Below are 19,726 nucleotides of genomic sequence, written 5' to 3'. Positions count from 1 at the left end.
CTTCAAACATACTCATAGTAGAACGGTGCAGACTTAGCATTGCATTTTCATATCCTTTCCGGCAATAACATAAGGATCAAGGACTGATTACAGAATACATATATATGTAGAGAAAATTAACCTGTTGTGATGTTGCACTTGCACCAGGTGTCAACTGTCAAACGTGGATCAAGCTAGTCAGCTTTTCAAACCAAATAGTCCTTTGTGGTTGGCGGAGAGAGGAGACGGAGGGAGTATGTGTGGGAAAATAATCTATGAGATCTGGTGCTATGTATTTAGGGTTTGAATCTAAGTTATAGTTTGATAAGTGATCATTTATTTTTTATTTTTTATTACATATAGATTTTTTGTTTTTCATTATAAGTTTTATAGTAATTTTTGACATATACTACTATCACGCTATAAATTAGATATATGTCTCCAAATACATGAGATAAGATTTCTAGGATTATTTTCCGTGTATGTGCGTTGGGCCCATGCTCACCAAACTTTCCATCCCCTCCGCACCTTTTTGCTCTGTACAAAGTGGCCTGGTGTGGGCGTTTCCTTCTCTCTCCACAGCCGAGACAGCGGCAGGAGCGGAGCAGAGAATTGAAGATCCTTAAATGCGGTTTGGTGGTATCCTCCAGTGGCCTCTAGCTGCCCTCTGCCTCACTGTGCGTGGAGTGTGGACTGTGGAGCCGTGGAGGGATGGGTGCACACACCCCACCTACATAAAACCCTTTGCAGTTTTGCAGCAGCGAGAACCTCGGCTACCTGCAGCTATGAGCTTTTACCCGCTTTGACTCCACTCTAGTCGCTCCACTGCCTCCTCCTCCTCCTCCTCCTCCTCCCAACAGCCAGCTTAGCTCGATCCACACGTCAAAACCTTCGCTTGTTAGTTAAGCTTGCCGCGCCGCGTCATCGGCCGTCACTGTCCGTCGGCGGCTAGCTGCACGCGGCCACATGAGGAGGCGGTGGTCTCGCGCGGCCGTGGTCGCGTGCTTAGTGCTCCTCGCGGCCGCGGCCGCCTGCGTGGCCGAGTCGCGCGCTGTTCCCAGCACCAGCAGCGAGGGAAGCGCCAGCGACGCTGCAGCCGCCCGCGACAGCGGCAGGAGGAGTGCTTTTGATGTAATGGTCGTCGGCCTCGTCAGCATCGGGCTTGGCCGGCGGTGGCGCGCCGGCGGCGGCGGCGAGCTGGTCGACGAGGCCAAGCGGCGCGTGCCGACGGGGCCCAACCCGTTGCACAACAGATGAGTAGCTAGCTTAGCAACTCATTACTGCGGCTTGCTGTCGCGTCGCTTGGCTGGCGCAGGCCATTGCCATCACTGGGCGCGCAAGCTGATCTTGCGTGCGTGCATGGCGAGGAGGAGAAGAATGAGAAGGAGAAGAGATGAGCGAGTATTACTACTCCCTTCTGCTTCCCTTTCTTCTTTTTTCCCTAGTTTTTTTTCTTCTTTTTTGTTGATTTTTCCCCTTTGTATTGATTGGCTTGCGAAGTGATCAGCAAGGCTATTCTGTTGATTGAAAGAGATAGAGATACGAGTATAGTGTTTCTTGCTTACCTTAGTCATATTTTCATTTTCTTGATCTATTGTGCTGGTATATATATATTGATCTTAGTTGTTGATTTGCATCTACTGGCCGCTGTAAAATGTTTGAGCGAGCTTTCACTTCTCTTTCTTCGTACTGTTCTCCGGGAAATAGTGGACCGTACTAGGAGTGCACCTGTGCACAGGAGGACTGCGGAAAAGCTAATTTTTGTCTAGGAAAAATAAGAGATAGACAAAATTGTGGATTGAGGAATACGGTATCGTGAGTACTAACATCAAGAATCGATTGAAGGGAGTCTTCTCGGTGAAGAGATGAAGAGAAAAGGTGATCCTTTTTTGCTTGCTTCTGAAAAGGTGGGAGTGAAGTGGTGAACACATTGATCGACCACCTCAAATGCCAATTAATGCACTTCCAAATTTTTAGCAACAATTTTTTTATTGCTTGCTTAATTATAACCTATTTCGTTCTCCCCTCCTTCTTCTTCTTATTTTCTCTAGGTAAGTCCTTTTATCTATTTCGTTGGAAATAAAAGGTCAACTTATAACACAGCTAGCTGGCCTCTTCTTGATCTCGTAGTATTATTTTGAGAGGCCACGATCAAATATTCCATACAAGTACATGCATGCCTTGTGAAGTTAAAAGAGAATACATGCAAAGTTTTCTCTCTTTTTGTGAGGGTGAAGTTCACAAGAAAGCAATTTTATTTTCATTTCCAAAGCAACCCTGTTGTTACACGTACGAATATTTCTTTTACTTTTGCTTTTGCGGACACTAATTATTTGCTCTATTTTGCACTCCCTCGTTAGAAACTTTATTACTAGCTACCGAGGCTTCTCTTCTTGCGATGTACACAAACTCACCCGTACCGACAATTCATATGTCAACCCTTAGCCCCGCCTCCCCTCACGGGGATGAAAAAAAAAAGTACTTTCAGTTTTTGAGATGTCCAACATTTGAAAGAAAGGGAAAACTTCCACTTAAATAAATGAAAATTTAAACATGGTATCATAATCTCTCAACTTAAAAGTTTAACTTTTAGTTTTCAACTACATCAAAACTTTTAAAAATAAATCATCAGCTTTCAATCCCAATTTCTATTTCAACTCAACAGAATCTAAACTTTGAACACAAGTAACTAAAATTTCCAATTTTGTATTGCAAATTTCCAACTCAACACCTCCCTCTACACAAAACACACATCCGTCCTAGCAATTTCGATCCGTACACCGATAGCATTATTATTATTTTTAAATGCTTAGGATATTATATTGGTTCCTCCCAAACGGGATGCACGATGGCTCGGAGAGATATGGTGACATCCAATGGCATCAAGTTTGCAACATGTGCCGATAAACTAGCCCATTCATTTTTATTTGTTAGAGTAGGAATGCCTTTTTGAACATATGGAAAATAGGTAACGTAACAAGGTATACCGTTTGCGCAAATTCAGTTTACTGGTTGGAAATTTTGTTAGCCAGGTCCAATAAATATCAGACTTTTTTTAGATCCCAATAAATATCGGACGTGATTTATCAATGACAACATCCAGTGGTGTAATTAGCTACTCAGCGGTAGTACTACTGAAGCTCAGTAATTGCCCCTGATCACCTGTGCGAACATATCATCCAGCATCTTGGATCGATTGAAAACTCTGGACAACGATGCAATCTTTCCCGTCGAGATCTGTCCCTCTGCCACCATTGCCGGACTTAATTTCCTGATGAATTGACTGGTCTTGTTGATTAGATGTCCGGTCCTCGCAATTATTTGCCAGCCGCATCGTTGCCATCTCGCGCGGGCCAGCAGCCCGGTTTATATATTGCTGTTGCTATCGCGGTGTCATATGCTAGCTGCTCCCTTAATCGATCCCCACGAAACAAAGCATGGTGGCTGTCCTATAGGGTTCAATTAACCAAGAAAGGATTGGTTGTGAATATGTGTATGTAAAGGAGGTTTCGGTGCAGGTAGCAAACTAGACACAAATACATAGATTTAAAGACATATTAATTGAGATTTTTTCTAACTTTGCTGATTGGTGGACAGCCACAATGCAACACAGTTATGAAGCTCTTGAGAAAGATAATAAATGTTTGTTTATCTACGTGAGTTGGAATATCTAAAAGGAAAGAAATATGAGAACTTTCCAAAATTCTAATCTCCAATCAAATTAGGTTTCAATCTTGGCAAATGAAAATGTCATCGAAAAATATGAGTGTTTTTGGCGTTTGTGTAGCTCTCTCGTTTGTGTGTACATTAGAAGTGTTTGGTGCTATTGTGTGCTAACATCTTTATTATTTGATCTTTTATAATTTCTTATCCCTTCGTTTTCATCAAGGGATGTGTTTTGTTATAAAAACCTCTTTTCTTCTTTAATCAATAACAGTGCTCCTGTCATCTTAAAAAAAACAGTTGCGACATGTTGAATAATAAAGATGCAAACAGAGGAAGAAAAGGCTGCTCTCCCTGGCCGTATACTTGGCATGGAATTGTCACTATGTACAAGTGCAATACACTTGATTGTATGGAGCTAACGATACATTGTGAATGTTCCATCAATCATAATAGATGGTGCACTATTGGAAACAGGAATATCCCTGATGGCCTAAAACCGATAGGGAAAAGGCAAAAACCGACAAAAACAATTTCCTTGGACAGACAAAAGCCGATAGGGCTAGCTCGACAGGGAAATAGAATTTGCCTGACGGTTGGCCGTCAATTTTTTTTATTTTTACGGCAATTTTTGATGGCTAGCCCACAAGAAATTTCGAATGCGTCAAGTTTTCATTTATTATTCCTGTCAGTGAAAAACTGTCAAGGAAATATTTTCTATCAGCTATCACCGACAGAGAAAAATGATAATGTTATGTCGGTTCTTTACCATCAAAATAAATATTACATTTTCTGTCGTGATTTGGCTAACAGGGAAATGGCAGTATCTTGTCGTGGTTGTTACCATCAAAATAAAGATTACACTGGCCGTCAAGGAAATTAAACTTCAAGCAGCAAGTAGGCTGAATTTAATTTGGCACAAATATCACAATTGAATCATATAGAGAACATAGCACACACATCACAAACTCTGATTCAAACAATTTTATCAAGTCAACCAGACCACATCTATCATTACATATACCATACAAACATGCCGTCCAAATGTTCAGCATCAGTTCAATCAATCACATGCATTCCCAAAAGAAGTAGCCCACAAACGCCATAAATTTTCAGCACCACCACTACACTAGCTAGAGGTTAGCAAATGGAGTCATACCACTACATTCTCATACCAACCTAGTAAGCATATGCATAGGCACAACACTTCAAAAGATGAAACTATGAAGTGCCATTATGTTTTGAAAGTGATCAAGCTGCAACCATCATGCACATGCATGGTTTCCACTCTGACGGTAGCTGGAATCATTATTGTTGTCAATGTTTGTGCCGTCGAGGTCCTCACCTTATGGCCATCAACATCAATGCTGTTGTTAGTAGATTCCGAACCAACATGAGACAAACCAGTCGTCTGCATGTGAATGAGAGGTAGATCAGCAATACAAAATCTGCTATTATTTCTCCATGTTGCTACAATCAATAAACCTTGCAAAATCTGAGAGCTGAAATATGAGAACTTCACAACTAATGTGACAAGTATAATTAGATCTACCAATGCATCGGAGATGAATGAAAATTTCAGCACGTATTAATTATTGCAGTAGGACAAGATCACCTAAATAGGGTAGATGTATTAATTTCAATGATGTACAGATTGCCAATTATTTCAGCATGGCGATGAAAGAAAATTTCAGCATGCATTAATTATTGCATTAGAATAAGATCACCTAAATATAATAGATATATTAATTTCAATGATGTACGGATTGCCAATTATTTCAGCATGGCGATGAAAGAAAATTTCAGCACACATTAATTTCAATGGTGTACAGATTGCAACATAAGGAGTAAAGTGAGTAGTTCAAATTTAATCTCCAAATATTCTATGAATGCAGCAGCATAAAAGTTATGTTTCTCATGGGCCCTCACAAACACATATATAAGAACAAAATCATTGTTGCAACTTATCCACAAATCTCCAAACAGAAAGATAGGCATGAACACCTACACATCTATCTAGCTTACCATGAGATAGCTGATATCCAAATATCTATCTTGTATCTAACTTCCTATCATATCTAAATTAATGCAAATTAAGTCTAAGTAGCTATGTAAGAATCAACATGCCACTTCCTCACTGTTGCATTGTGTGTTGGAATAAAAGGGTATTATATATGATTTACAATGGGTTATATACATGAGAGTGGAGTAGTACTTAGGGGTATATATACTCACGATTGCTTAGGCAACTGATAGACGTTGTAACGCTTCCTCTGATATCTCCTTTCCTAAGTCGTGACAAAGTCCCTGTAAGTATAGTAAAAGCATATATAATTTAGAATATTACTAGACATTCATCGGTTGTAAAAAAACTTTACATGGATTAACATGTACCAATAGAAACTGTGTAGTAACTTGGTTCTGCTGTAATGCACTGTCTTTTTCACGGCTTTCTTGTTATAGCCTCGCATTTTCACGACGTAGATGTGCATTTTCACGGCTTCATTGAGCACCAGATCATCCAGTGAGGCTATCCTCACACTCTATCAGAAATGCTCTGGCGTGTTTATCGGTTCATCACCGGACCTTTCGATGAGCGTAACTTTCTTGAACTCTACTTACAAAAATACTCCAGTGTATACTCAGCCCTAACACAGGACTATCTAGTGAGGCTAATAACTTCTGGACATAATGCTCCGGTAAGTGCAAACTCTTCTGTACCGGATCATCCGGTGAGATAAATCTTCATGGTACTTTTCCAATTCAATTAAAATTTATTATAGTTTCGGTGGCTTTTTTATGTATTGAATTTGTAAGATCTATTAACATATATTTTTGATAAACATATTAATCTCAATAACTATGTCATTATTAATCATCAAAATCATACTATTAATCTAATAAAAATCATTTTTGCTATAGAGACACGATAAAAACGGCGGGTTTAGGGTGTGACTTCACGAAGGAGGCGGATTAGGGGCAGCCGAATGGACGAAGGTGGACGGGCGCCTCGATTTGGGTGGTAAGATCCAGCCAAGTGGCGATGTTGTTTTTGTCCGTTTACATATCAGTCTGAATTTGGTGAACTTTTATGGCAAACCTAGGTAACATCAGTACGGAGTATATCTTGGTATACGAGGCCCTAACTTAGCAGCATATACACGCTTGTACTTTATAGTGCGTAGCCTTGCTTTTACCTTCCAAGTGCCGTTCGATGAGGTACAGGGAATTTTATTTGGAAGACATCATGATGCAAAAACGGAAACTTTGGCCTGCATTTTTCCTCAGATTTATTTCTCGCAGCTGCCATTTCCGGGATGTCTCCGCGAGGAAGGGTGAAAGGCTGCCCAAGTGGAGGCCGGCGACAGGGCGGGCCGACCGGAAGCAGCGGCACGTGATGAGCATATAAAACTACCTGCATCCTCTGCCATGCGCTAGCTTGGAGTCAATACCCTCGGTTGCCTTTGCCCCCGTCAATGTGCAACGTGTCTGGATATGAGCAAATAATAATGACCAAAACATAGTTGATTTTTCAGTTATATCTCTAGACGATCGGTAAAATTTATTATATAAATACATATATGAAGTAAGGATTTTTATTTTCTAATTGTGAGTATGAAAAAAAAGACATGAGATTTTATACAGATTTATACCTCTATTAAGATAATAATCTTATGTCTGGTTGTTTCGTTTTAATTAATTTTAAAAAAAGACCTTACAATGAGAATGTGTTTAGATATAATCCTTAGGCTCTCTGCGAGTTCTCTAGTATTTAAGTCTTAAGCCCTTTCGGATGAATCTCGTTATGTTATAACTCTGTTATAGATTTTAATAGGTTACATCTGCTCCTATCTAACTAAGCTTGTTCTATATTACTTAGCTGGTTCTTTGCTGTAAATTCGATCTGGCTCGAGATTTCTAGCTTATGATCCTCGTTTTGACCCCTGGCTTAGGCTCCCTTTTGACATACTATCTTCCTTATATAGTCGAGGCAGAGAGTTCGTATCACACTAGAAAACTCCGAGGGTAACGTTACGAGATCGTATTACTTTTGAATATTCATTCATAATCTGATATGATTTTCGTGTAGAACATCGGTACATATCTTATTTATCTTATAATAATTTTAAAACCTACCATATTTTTTCATTAGCACATATCTTATTTATCCTATGATAACTTTAAAACCTACCAAATTTTTCTAAAGAGTATTTCTATTAAATATATATATTCATTAATTATTTATTGCTCGTCGATATCAAATGCGACTGGTTTAGGTGACGGTTGCGACGACTCTGTGAATGGCCCAATACCACGAGAATCATACTGTTAGAAAATCTAGAGTTTCACAACCGAATGTGGGTCCGTCTCGATCTCTTGAAAAAATTTGATTCTATCTCTTAAGAATTTTTGGCACTATATATACGGAGCAGCACCCCTCATTATAAACACAGATAAATAAAGAATAGACAATTTTTTTTTACGCTTGTACCTACTTTTATAATTATTCTTTTAAAAAATCACTAAAGTATATTTGATAGTAACAGTTTCTCAACACATACTACTAGCTGCATGGCAGGTGCCAGGAGCTGGGAGGGAGCAGGTTCGATCTCATTATCTTATCTGAATCGGATCGCGATTACTAGTAACGTGCTCCGTACGTACGGACGGGGGCCGTTAAGCCTGCCGCAGCGGGGCTAGCTAACCCAGGGCGTGTCTCCTCTCTCTAAAAAAACCAGGATGTGGTGCGCCCCAAGGCTCTCTTTCAGGATTCAGATTCAAACGATTTTCTTGACCAGGCGCATTGAACTCGTCCTGACTACCACAATGAATGCGCTTAGCTTCTCTTTTTAAGGGGACAATAAAAAATTGAACACGAGGAGTAAATGCTCTTCTCTTTTGTCGTGCTACATTGTCTCACTGCAAAATTAGACCTGTGTGCAAGAAGAAATCAGGTCTATATGCAGCTCTAATGATCAGAGCCGGTGTTATTTGATAGCTGTGTTTAAATTTATTTATTAAATCGGATATATGAATCTGAGTTGTATTCTAATACTCGTGTTAGATTTTAAATTGTATTTTATATATTTAAATTTTCTTTATTGAATCGGACCTTCAAATTCAAATCAAATTCTATCACCGTATCCGTGTTCGGGTAACAGCCGTTAGAGCTAATCTACTCTTGGTGGTACGACCCCAAAAAGCTACTGCTAGTTTGGTTTCTAGGCACCCTCGAATTCCAAATGTAATGCACCTTTGACTCGGTACGTCTCTAAAAATACACTTTGATATCTAGTTCGTTTTGTGCTCACCGCGCAGCTGCGTCTACACTTTGGTATCTAATTTCTCTTATATCATACTGCACATGACAATATAATCATGGTCATGGAAAACTACTTTCAAATATTAATTCAATAGTACTAATTTTGTAACAAGAAATCCACAAATTGATAGGCTTAAAAATCGTGAACTTTGAATCTTGAAATACGTGCGCATCCTATAAAAAGAAATAAAGGAGTACTATTACTATCAACAGTTTTCTCGTCGAATTTCGTAACATTTACAGCCGTTCCGATCCATTCAGAAGCTTTTGCTCGAGGGGCATCGATACGTTGACTGAAGTCTGTGAAGTAGAGACTAGGCTAGAGAGTACATACAGGAAATGTTTTTAGATCGGAATTTTAGATAGGATCGTTTTCTTTTTTTTTAACAGAATCAGAACATAGGATCACGATCCTATAAGATTTTTATTTTTAGAGTTTAATTTATTTTTTATTAAAAATATATTTAACAAGCGTGAAACATCATAAAATATAGATTTCAAAGATATAAACTAATAAAATATATCAAATTAAACTAATAGAACTTAATTATGTATAGATCTTAGAGATTTAGTGGGATCCTACATAACTCTCGTCGAGATCCTATATAGGATCTTAACAATTCTGTTGGATTGTATAGAAGTCTCATCTAGAATATGATATTATAAATTTAAGATATATAGTGGGATAATATCATTTTAACTTTATAATATTGTAGGATTCTAAGATTTAGATCTATACTGATATCTCACAACCTTAAAGACATGCATTTATAGGGTCAAGGTGAGCAGGTGAAGCCGCGAAGATGGATTCTATTTTGTGTGTGTTTCTGTTTTCTTTAGGTAGAAGTCATTTGGGTTGGTTAGAGAGTGAGATATTTTATTCATATATTTGAGTATAATATGATTTCATTTATATATAGACGTTTGTTTGTTGGTTGGGATAGAACAAATCTATTTTAGTATTTTAGGCTTATCGTTAGTGTCACATTTAAAATGAGATAACTATATTACATCGTTTTTTAATGACTCTGTTCCAAATCTTTGAAGAATATTTCTGATTACAGATCATTCCATCTTACTGTTTTCTATCCAAACAGTAAAAAAATGAATCTGCTCCATTCTATCTTGTGCCCCCGAACCAAATGTTACATGTCGTGCTGTTGAATGAAACGATGCAATTACAAAGACTGTTATAGTGTCATGTCGCGTGGTTCCTTGTAGCCTACTTAAATTCTTAGAAATTACAACCATCATTTCGGAGTTTGATGTGGTATTTGACGGCTTCACTTTCACATCATGAACAATGATACCTAACAGATGGAGTTTGATGTAGCCTAACTGATCGGCGATTGTGAGGTCCTTAAGCACCTATCTCCTCTTAACACAAAGATACATAGCTCTCTTATGTATTTCGAAAAAATAAGGTTTCCAAAATTTGCAAGAATAATATTCCTCCACCAACAATATAAGGCATATTTTGTTTGAAATAGTTAGTAAACTTGGACGGTTAATTTCTTTTATAATATATTATCAATTGATATAAAATCAATATTATATTAAAAATACTTTAAAAGATAAATCTATTGAAACAAATTTAACGTACTAAACATGCATATAATTTAATTAATTATTAATTAAAATTTATAAAATTTGACTTTTTCAAAATAAAATGCACCTTATATTGTTGAACGGAAGGACCTCCTCCAGTTCAACATACTATATGTCATTTTAGGAGAACCGCTGATTTGGTTTCAAATAGATGTTGCTTTGGGTTTTTGGAGCCAACATCTTTCACCAAATGCATCTGTCAATTGCTTGGCTGTGATGCAAAAGGCCGGATGATTTTATCTATTTTCTAAAAAAAAATCTGTCAATTGCTTATCAGTAGTGGTGTCGGAGAAATGAGTATGCTATCTTACTTATATCTCTTACTTATATGTCGTTCTCAAACTATGCGCTTCATACGACTTTTTTAGTAATATCAAGCCATTTTTATAAAAACAGAAATTTGACATTTCCAGATTTAACATTGAAGAATTAAGAGATCAAGATACCATTCATCAATTTATTCCAATATACAAGCAAAAAAGAACCACGTTTTTATCGAATGCATCACAACTGTCTAGTTCAGAAGTTGCTCATATCTGCAGGAAAGACAAAGCAAATATTATACTCTTAAATTATTACATGAAAACCCCAACCTTTAGATAACTGTGGAAAACAAAAACACCACACAGTTTAGCCTGACGATCTCGTAACAAAGTGATGCCCTGTATAATACATCGGTGGATCACCGTAAATTCTGAGTTCTTAGCCAAGAAGAGTGTAAACTATGTATGTAAATGAACACTGTAAATCTCTCTCCCGCGTTTTCCTAACATCGATCAAGTTTACAGCACTCATTATTTTTTTTAAAAAAAAGCTAGTGCTGCACGAGTTTGTACAAGACTAAGAGTGCGCAGAAATAGGCATCCGACAATATTTGTGTCGGATTCACAGCACCTCTGTTGCTGAAACATGAGTTCCCTGAATCCCTGAATATGGAACAGTTCTTACTCGCAATGTGACTTCAGCGTCACACTATATGCCACAGCTCATGTCGTACGGCTTGTCGATCATGGGCGACGGTGTGTTGAGCCAGTACGACGCCGACCTCATCTCCGCCGCCGTGTCCGACGTCACGTTCTTGTCCTTGAGTCTCTTCCTGTCCAGGAACGCTGGCTTCATCGGTGCCGGGATGGACTGATCGCTCTTCATCGTCAGCATCAGCACCACCTCCGACATCGCTGGACGCAGGTTTGGGTACGGCTGCACGCACAGCAGCGCGATTTGGCACACCTGCTGGGCCTCCTTCTCGTCGAACCCGTCGGTCTGCACCGTCGAATCGACGAGCTCGAGGATCTTGGAATGCTCGTAGAGCCTCCATGCCTGAAAAGTTCGAAGGGAAGAAGGATTCGTCAGGCCGAAATTTCATGTCGGTCTTGTAGCTTAGAATTGGATTCAGAATGTGATGTACATGTTCAGGAAGGTACTGCATTTCGTTTGGGAGAGAGAGATCTGTGTTCTTCCTGCTGCTGATGATCTCGAGAACGAGCACGCCGAAGCTGTAGGTGTCGGCTTTCACCGTGAGCTCCCCTCTGATGGCGTACTCAGGTGCAGTGTAGCCCCTAAAATGAATCAAAATTTGTTTTGCTGCGTTGCCATGTACAGTTATGAAATGTAAACGTGAAATTAGTTGTGGCGACTTACAGTGTGCCAGCAAACGCAGTACTGAGGTATGTCTGGTCCTCAGGGAAGAACCTGGCCAGGCCAAAGTCGCTGATCTTGGGCTGGAACTTGTCGTCCAGGAGGATGTTGCTGGCCTTGATGTCGCGATGAACGATCCTCAGGTTCGACTCCTCGTGGAGGTACTGCAGACCCCGCGCAATGCCGATGATGATCTGGTGCCTGGTTTTCCAGTTCAGAAACGACGAGCCATCACCCCCTACAGAGTTTCACAGGCAAAACAATCACATGAAACAAGCTATTGTTAATGATATGTTAAGGTCTGCTATAAGGATTTTGTGCTTACCAAATAATATCTTGTCCAGGCTCTTGTTTTTCATGAACTCGTACACTAGCAGTCGTTGCGATCCCTCCGAGCAGCACCCAACGAGGCGAACGAGATTCTTGTGCTGGATGCTTGTGATCATGTTCACTTCGGCGAAGAACTCTGATTCACCCTGCCCAGACTTGCCAACGCTGAGTTGCTTCACTGCAACTTTCCTTCCGTCGTCTAGTTTCCCCTGGTCAATAGCATTGCGGCAAGCATCATATAATATCCCAAGTCACTAACTAGTACAAATGCAGTGTAATCTTGCCATGTTTTCGGCGTAGAGATTTACCAGATAAACAGGACCAAAGCCACCTCTTCCAAGCTGGTTTTTCTGGTGGAAATCCCTCGTTGCCTTCTTCAGTGTAGCATAATCAAAGTAAGTTATCGTTCTCAGGTTTCCACTCATATTACTGCTGAAGTACTCAGGTACCTCTGTTATGCCAAATAAAAAATAAAAAATGCAGAGCTCTATTAAAAAAATGTTATGAAAGTATGTTTCTTGTATTAGTTCATCGGATCCACAGTGAAAGTTGATGATACGTTCACCTGAAGCAGAGCTCCTTGACCTCATCACTTTCCTCATGATATTTGGCTTGAGGAACTTCCAGCAGATACCAAGCAGGATTACGATGACTATGACAAGAATGACGATGAAGACGAGGAAGACCACATTTGGATTTGTAGATGCCATTGCTGTTTTTTATTTCTGCAATTTTTTACGTGAAAGTATCAGCAATCTCAGATTTTCAACAGCGAGATGCTCAAAAGTTCTTTTCTCGATAATCATCGGATTGACAAGAGGCAGGTACAAGTAAACTGCCATCACGAACTGACGAACGGTTGGACCCAAACTCAATGTTGAAGCCAGGTTAAATAGAATCGCCAAGGGATACAAATCCTCCAAAAATATCTAAACCGGAGAAGGCATGAGAAACAAAATAGAATGAAAATCGCCGGCATGACCTAGTCACACATTCTAGCAATCCCCCATCTCACAAACTTATCAAAATGATGAAACAAGAACGACAGGATCGTGTTCCTTATCTTCTGAATTCTCTGTCCTCAGCAGATTACAAAAACATCGCTACAAGTAAATTGTACTAAAAGCTAGCACTTAGTAAGCACATATACGCAACTCGCACGCAGACGTTCACCCATCAGACACCCATAAACCAAGTACCCAACCTAGGAGCCTTCTACCTTTGATACCTTCGGTAGGATCTTTATTTTTTTTGTACTCGAGCCATTGATGATGCGCATGCATACCTTGCACCGGCAACCGGAAGCCAGACCTCAAATCCTGATGAAACGCCGACGATCACGGGACTCGATCGCCCCTGCTGCCTCCTCGCGACCACTACCGCGCGCGCATCTCCCAGCCTCGCATAAGCACGGCCGCGCGCAACTAGTAACCCGTGGAAAGCGAACGAGCGAGCAAGCGACGGGGACAGAGGGGGGAGCCTTCCAATGCCGAGGCGACGGCATAGTTATCGGTTTCTCCGAGGGAGCTAGCCCGCGTGGCGTGTCCGGTCCGATCCGTCCACGCGGCCGTCGCGTTGGCGCGGGCGCTGGCACTGCCGTCCGGCGCGAGCTGGCTAGCTACTGGCCTTCTGCTAGCTTGCGGGGCAAACTTGCGAATAGATTAGTCGGGCGGGCAATTCCTGGCGCCATACAGCGACGTAGTGAAGCTCATTTTTAACTGTAATTTTTGGCGTGGAACACGTCCCCGGGTCGACTGATCAAGCCGAGTGGAGGAGTGCGCGGAGCGGGCGACGAAGAGGCCGATGGAGTCAGCGCCCGGCGGCTGTCGACGCGGGAGGAGCGCGCGGGTGGGATGGGGCCGGCACGTACGGCGGCACAGGCTACGCCGCGGTGCTCGTCGTGGCGTCGTTTTGTTGAAACGGTGTGCCGTGTGCGCCGCGTAGCGTGCTGTGGTAGTGCCGTGCCGCGCGACCAACAAGTGTGTGTGCGGGACGGGATGGGGCGGGACGGCCGCGAGTCCGCGACGGCAGATGCGCGATGGTGTCGGGCGGTTGCGGCGTGCGTGTGGATGATGGATCGCGTCAAAACGGGGCCGAGTTATGGGCCGTCGTCCCATGCCGAAATTGTCCAAGTGGGCTTCTTCGCTGCTGCGGTGGTGGCACACTTCGATCGTCCGATTTTTTTATTTATATATTTTTATTTTTCAATATTTACAATAATACACTATCATTTTAAAATATTACATATATAGACTGCTATCGCTCGTTGGATGAACGGTATTTTATAGGACTTATGTCACAACAATAAAAAATTGTCACCGTTGTTCCAGTGAGCCTAACAGAGATGTCACACTTCCAACGAACTATAGTAAATATGTCGTTTATTGATTGGACGACATATGGACGTGGATGCCACGTTAGTCAGAATATTTAATTTCTGATTATTATATTATAGGTCTCATAAGGTGTCGCTCATTGGATAGGTGATACCTTATTGTCGCTCATCTAACTGGCGACGGTAGTTTAGATATATAATATATTTTAAATAGTTATATATTTTTGCAAATATTAAAAAATAAAAATATTTAAAAATTCTTCATCGGCCTATCTGGCTTCGAAGTTTGTCACCGTCACGAAACTTGAGGCTCCTTTAAATAAACAAACTCAAGGAGGCGGCTCTTTTCACTTTGCCATGGCAAAGTCAAGCAAAAAAAGAATAGGAGCATGCACAATGGTATGTTCAAAAGAGATGTTTATAGAAAAAAAAATAAGATTTCTTTTCAACTGCACTAGCACATGTATTTAGTGGAGAACAAGATACTTACCTAAGCATCGTTGTTTATATAGTGCTAACAAGATAATTAACTATATTTAAGTAACTGTAGTTTTTGTTTGCATCAAAAATTATAATTTATATAATGTTTAACACTCTTTTTTCTTAAACCCATAACTATAAGCACCCAGCACTGTTCATGCCTAATAATTCTCAGCGTCGAGGCCAACTCCTGCCCTCAAAACTTCCATTTGCTTCAAGAGCCTTCCCGCTCAAACCCTTGCTTAGCTGTTTCCCTGCGCTCGATTCTTACCCGTGGAGACATATTCCACTTTTTATCCATACTTCAGTTTTAACAATTTTTGTTCAAAGGGAGGTAAGGTTGGCATTACTCCATGCAGCTAGATACACAAGCTTTCAAACCTTGCAGGATTTTTAGTATAGTGTTTGCATGACTGCCTTTCACCCCCCCCCCCCTCCCCTTTCAACTGAATGAAGGTTGGTTTTTCTTCTTATTTAATTCACTACATGGATAAATATTATCTTTCCTTTTTCTTTGTGTTGAGTTTTTAGTCTAAACTGAAATGATGTCCTTTTTATCCATATTTCAGTTTTAGCAATTTTTATTCAAAGGGAGATATGGTTGACATTACTCCATGCAGCTGGATATAATTATAACGCTAGGTCTGTTCTTCAAAAGTTTTTTTTTTGGTTGAAGACGATAGTATCTATTGGTAAATATGTATTTAATCAACCAATTTAAAACTTGGTCTCAATAAACTGATTGATATAGATACACAAGTTTCAATCTTGTAGGCTGCTACTTTGACTATCCGAAGCCAGAGAAGAACACGGTGTGCTGGAACTGCAGCGAATCATCATTTGTGCTGAAATTTTGTCTTTTTTTTTGTTTCTCGTTGCAAAGGTCATTGTTTGGAATGAAATTTTGTAGAGTGTTTGATACTACTATCCTCTGCGCTACCAAAATTTGAATTGTGTTTTGAAGGTTAAGAGTGCCTACCACCCTTCTGGCCGGCGATAATAGCTTAGTTGTACCATTTTTTCAAACAACGCTTATTTTTGTATTTTTGGATATTTGAAATATAAAAATAAAAATAAAACATGTTGAAGGTTGAGAATGAAAGGGTCCCACCCGTCCTGACGCACCAAATGGTCCCACCCGTCAGTCAGGCTCAGACCCAAACGGCCGGTGAAACGAAAATCACAGGGGCATTTCAAACGCCGAAGTCCCTTCTCCACGGACCAAGCGCTAGGGTTTACACCTTTCCCCTCCCCTGCGCCCATCCACCCATGGCCGCCACCGCCGCCGACGCGTCCGCCGAGGCCACCGACATCGCGCGGCGCCTCGCCTCCTGCAACGCCGGCACCCGAGAGCGCGCGGTCCGGCACCTCCTCTCCGACTTCCTGCCCGCCTCCGCGCCGCGCCTCTCCGCATCCGACCTCCTCAAGCTCTGGAAGGGCCTCTTCTTCTGCTTCTGGCACGCCGACAAGCCGCTCTACCAGTCCGCCCTCGCCTCCCGCCTCGCCTCCGCCGTCTCAGCGGCCCCCTCCCCCACCGCCGGCGCCGCCTTCCTGTCCGCCTACCTCTCCACCCTCCGCCGCGAGTGGGCCCACATCGACGTCCACCGCCTCGACAAGTTCTACCTCCTCAACCGCCGGTTCCTCCACCACACCTTCCTCCTCCTCACCGCCAACTCCTTCGCCCCCGACATCACCTCTCAGACCATATCCGTCCTATTAGATAAGGCCCTGTTCCCGGAAGTCGACAGCGTCGCCGCTGTCTCCTCCCGAGGCCTTGGGTACCATGTCGCTGAGGCGTTTCTTGACGAGCTCTTGCCTGTACTCCCGGTGAGCTTGCAGACAATGGGCACACTGTTGGCTCCGTTCTTCACTGTGTTGGAGAAGTCGTCCGATCGGGTGATGGTGAATAAGGTCAAGGCTGGTGTATTTGAGAGGTTCCTGGAGAGTGGCAGTCAATTGCTAGAGATGGTGAAGAGGGGGGAGGAGGTGGAGAAGGGGAGTGCTGAGGAGCAGCTCGGGAAAGTTGGACTGTTGTTTGGATTCAGCAAGAGGTTCCTGGATATTGGGTCAAAGACTGAGACGATACAAGTGAACCGGAAGGTGGTGTTTGGGTTGAGGGATGCATTTGTGAAGGTCGAAAAGGGGTTGCAGCTGTCTGGTGTTGAGATTCCTGTGCCGGAGTTTGAGGCTACTGAGGTGCCAGTGGTGGCGAGGGTGGACTGTGACATGGATTTGGGTGAGGCAAAGGTCGAAAAGAAGAAGAAAAAGGCCAAGAAGTCTGTGTCGGTTGAAGGTGAGAAGGAAGGGGCTAAGGCTTCGAAGCATGAGAAGAAGGTAAAGAAGGACAAGAAGGAGAAGAAAGAAAAGAAGAAAAGGAATAAGATGGAGGTTGTTGACGGAGGGGATGTCGCGGAGCAGAGTACAGATGCTCCTGCAGAGGACCAGCAGATGGGTGATGGTACTGATGGCATTACATTTGATGAGACATTAATGTCCAATCTTCAGAAGCAGTTTGAGAAGGCGGCAGCAGAAGCTGGGATGGTCAATGGTGGTGGCAGCTCAAGTGCTTCACCAGCAACTCCAGTTAATGGGAAAGTGGCAAAGAAGAGGAAGCGATCAAAATCTGCAGATAGGTTGTCTGAAGTTTCTGACGGGGATAATGGTAGTGAAGGTAATCTTCTTTCCCAGGAGGGAGAGAAGAGTGGTAAGAAGGTGAGGTTCTCGATGAAGAATAATATAGTTTGGAAACCTCACAATCCTTTGCCACCGCAGTGTTTGAGACTGCCACCATCTGCTACTCCAAGAGGAAGTGCACTAAAAAAGGGAGTTCAGCCTGGGCCCATAAAAGAAACCCCCACGCCATTGAAGAAGGCTAAGCCAAAGGCAAAATCTGCGAAGAAGATCTTGAAGAAGAAACCGTCTGCTGTGAAGCGGTTGCGGAAGTTGCAAAGCTTCTCAGCATGATCACTTCAATGTATGGCGCTACGATGGTCATATGTTTGTATCTTTTCGATTTTGTTTTATCATTACTTAATTCTTGTTCTTTGTAGGTTAGTCTTATACCGTGTTGACTTTGCTGTCATCTCATATTTGATGAATTGTTTAATGATGTCTTGTGATGGTGCATTCATGATAATCATGTGGTGATTGCTATGATAATAGCAGTAGTTGCGATTTCTGTAGTAGTCTGTCTGATGGACCTCTTTCTGCTCTTAACGATCCAGCTTCTTGCTACCACGGTTGGAGTTTAGTATATTGTAGTGGATATTAGTTGCTTCCTATTGGCTGCATGCACATGGCATAATGTTTAGTGATGAAAAGAGACTGATTATTTTCAATGATGAGATGTTCCCATTTGAAGTCCATGTGGATACTGGTGTGTGCCATGAAAAAGTCCATGTGGATAGCCCTTGATATGTTTTGTTTTTGTCGGTACTTAGTTTACTTAGAAGATCACTGCCCCCATGGTTTCTATTTATATTGTTCTGTTCTGGTATGGCTATTGAGAGTTTGTGGTTGGTAACTAAATGACCTTGGCTTTTTTTTTTTATGAGCACGAACTTTCATCTGCTACTACTAATATGTATTTTTGAATTTGGTGCAATGCAAGGGTAAATTGAATAAAATTCTTACCATGTAGTTAGAAGTTTAGTACAAAGGATGCAGATGTTTAATAGCTTCATCAGTTGTCCTGAGACCTGACCTGTCTCTCCACAGATTGGCATATATTCTCTATAAAACCGCCTATATTGTGGAAATTTATAGCAGGTGAAATTTCTTATGAGTTACTATCACATTTTTTTCTCCTTTTTTGGATAGTACCTTGTACCTTTTTGGTGCTTTAATTTTCTTTCTGTTTTAACTTTGTTATATTTTCACCTCTTCTGAGCCCAGGATATACCCATATAAAGTCTGGCAATTCACATGCTTGTTGCAACTATCTCAGTTTAGTGTTATCTGCCGTGCAATTTAATAACAGTATTGTGTTAAATACTCTGCTGTCGTTTTAATAGTACTGCGCTAAGTTATCTTTGCTGTTGTTTGCTGACCACTTTATCCGTTATAATCAAAGTATGTGCACTATGCACGTGTGCCTGTATCTGTATTTCGCACTCGTCAGAATTTGTTCAGAAACCGCAACAGGTCGGGTAACTGTTATTTCTGCTTCGTCCTCTACTTCTCCAAACATGAGGCCCTGCGAACATTATTCTGGAGCCACGGCAACAGCAGCTTCAGCAATGACTTCGCCATCTCATCCTCTGGGCTGGGGGCAGCCACGTGCGTTTCTCTGTTGCTAATTGTCCTGTGGATTCGACGTCACGGCGTGCCGCCCGGTGAGGCAGTTCAAGAACATGGTGTGCCTCACCCGA

The 19,726-nt window shown here is 41.7% G+C and overlaps 3 protein-coding genes across 4 annotated transcripts; 2 read left to right on the top strand and 1 right to left on the bottom strand.

Moving 5' to 3' along the window:
* Window positions 1-671: 671 nt before the first annotated feature.
* On the top strand, window positions 672-1,774 carry LOC133923697 (uncharacterized). Its single transcript, XM_062368983.1, has one exon. The coding sequence runs from the start codon at window positions 946-948 to the stop codon at window positions 1,234-1,236; it is 291 nt and encodes a 96-aa protein (XP_062224967.1). The 5' UTR covers window positions 672-945; the 3' UTR covers window positions 1,237-1,774.
* A 9,319-nt stretch (window positions 1,775-11,093) lies between these two features.
* On the bottom strand, window positions 11,094-14,283 carry LOC133925157 (cold-responsive protein kinase 1-like). Of its 2 annotated transcripts, none has more exons than XM_062371010.1 (6): window positions 13,107-14,283; window positions 12,850-12,992; window positions 12,537-12,750; window positions 12,215-12,449; window positions 11,982-12,132; window positions 11,094-11,893 (listed from the first exon to the last, which is right to left on the bottom strand). In XM_062371010.1, the coding sequence occupies exons 1-6, from the start codon at window positions 13,249-13,251 to the stop codon at window positions 11,546-11,548; spliced, it is 1,236 nt and encodes a 411-aa protein (XP_062226994.1). In that variant the 5' UTR covers window positions 13,252-14,283; the 3' UTR covers window positions 11,094-11,545. The 2 variants fall into 2 exon arrangements, with proteins under 2 accessions (XP_062226994.1, XP_062226992.1); XM_062371008.1 differs by having other exon boundaries at window positions 12,850-13,266; window positions 13,827-14,283.
* Window positions 14,284-16,544: 2,261 nt separating this feature from the next.
* On the top strand, window positions 16,545-19,095 carry LOC133925155 (uncharacterized). Its single transcript, XM_062371006.1, has 2 exons — window positions 16,545-18,330; window positions 18,967-19,095. The coding sequence occupies exon 1, from the start codon at window positions 16,626-16,628 to the stop codon at window positions 18,318-18,320; it is 1,695 nt and encodes a 564-aa protein (XP_062226990.1). The 5' UTR covers window positions 16,545-16,625; the 3' UTR covers window positions 18,321-18,330; window positions 18,967-19,095.
* Window positions 19,096-19,726: the final 631 nt, after the last annotated feature.

This window comes from Phragmites australis, chromosome 7 (assembly GCF_958298935.1).
Source record: "Phragmites australis chromosome 7, lpPhrAust1.1, whole genome shotgun sequence".
Taxonomy (NCBI): domain Eukaryota; kingdom Viridiplantae; phylum Streptophyta; class Magnoliopsida; order Poales; family Poaceae; genus Phragmites; species Phragmites australis.
The sequence above is the reverse complement of the archived record's forward strand: the minus strand, read 5'-3'. Positions and strand labels throughout refer to the sequence as shown.

Bases quoted from the DNA above. Each gene is read 5' to 3' on its own strand.
- LOC133925155 (XM_062371006.1), top strand. From the start codon at position 16,626: ATGGCCGCCACCGCCGCCGACGCGTCCGCCGAGGCCACCGACATCGCG.
- LOC133925157 (XM_062371008.1), bottom strand. From the start codon at position 13,251: ATGGCATCTACAAATCCAAATGTGGTCTTCCTCGTCTTCATCGTCATT. The intron at 12,751-12,849 runs GTAAATCTCTAC...GCTATTGACCAG, and splicing joins GCTTTGGTCCTGTTTATCTG to GGGAAACTAGACGACGGAAG. The intron at 12,450-12,536 runs GTAAGCACAAAA...GAAACTCTGTAG, and splicing joins CCTGGACAAGATATTATTTG to GGGGTGATGGCTCGTCGTTT.
- LOC133923697 (XM_062368983.1), top strand. From the start codon at position 946: ATGAGGAGGCGGTGGTCTCGCGCGGCCGTGGTCGCGTGCTTAGTGCTC.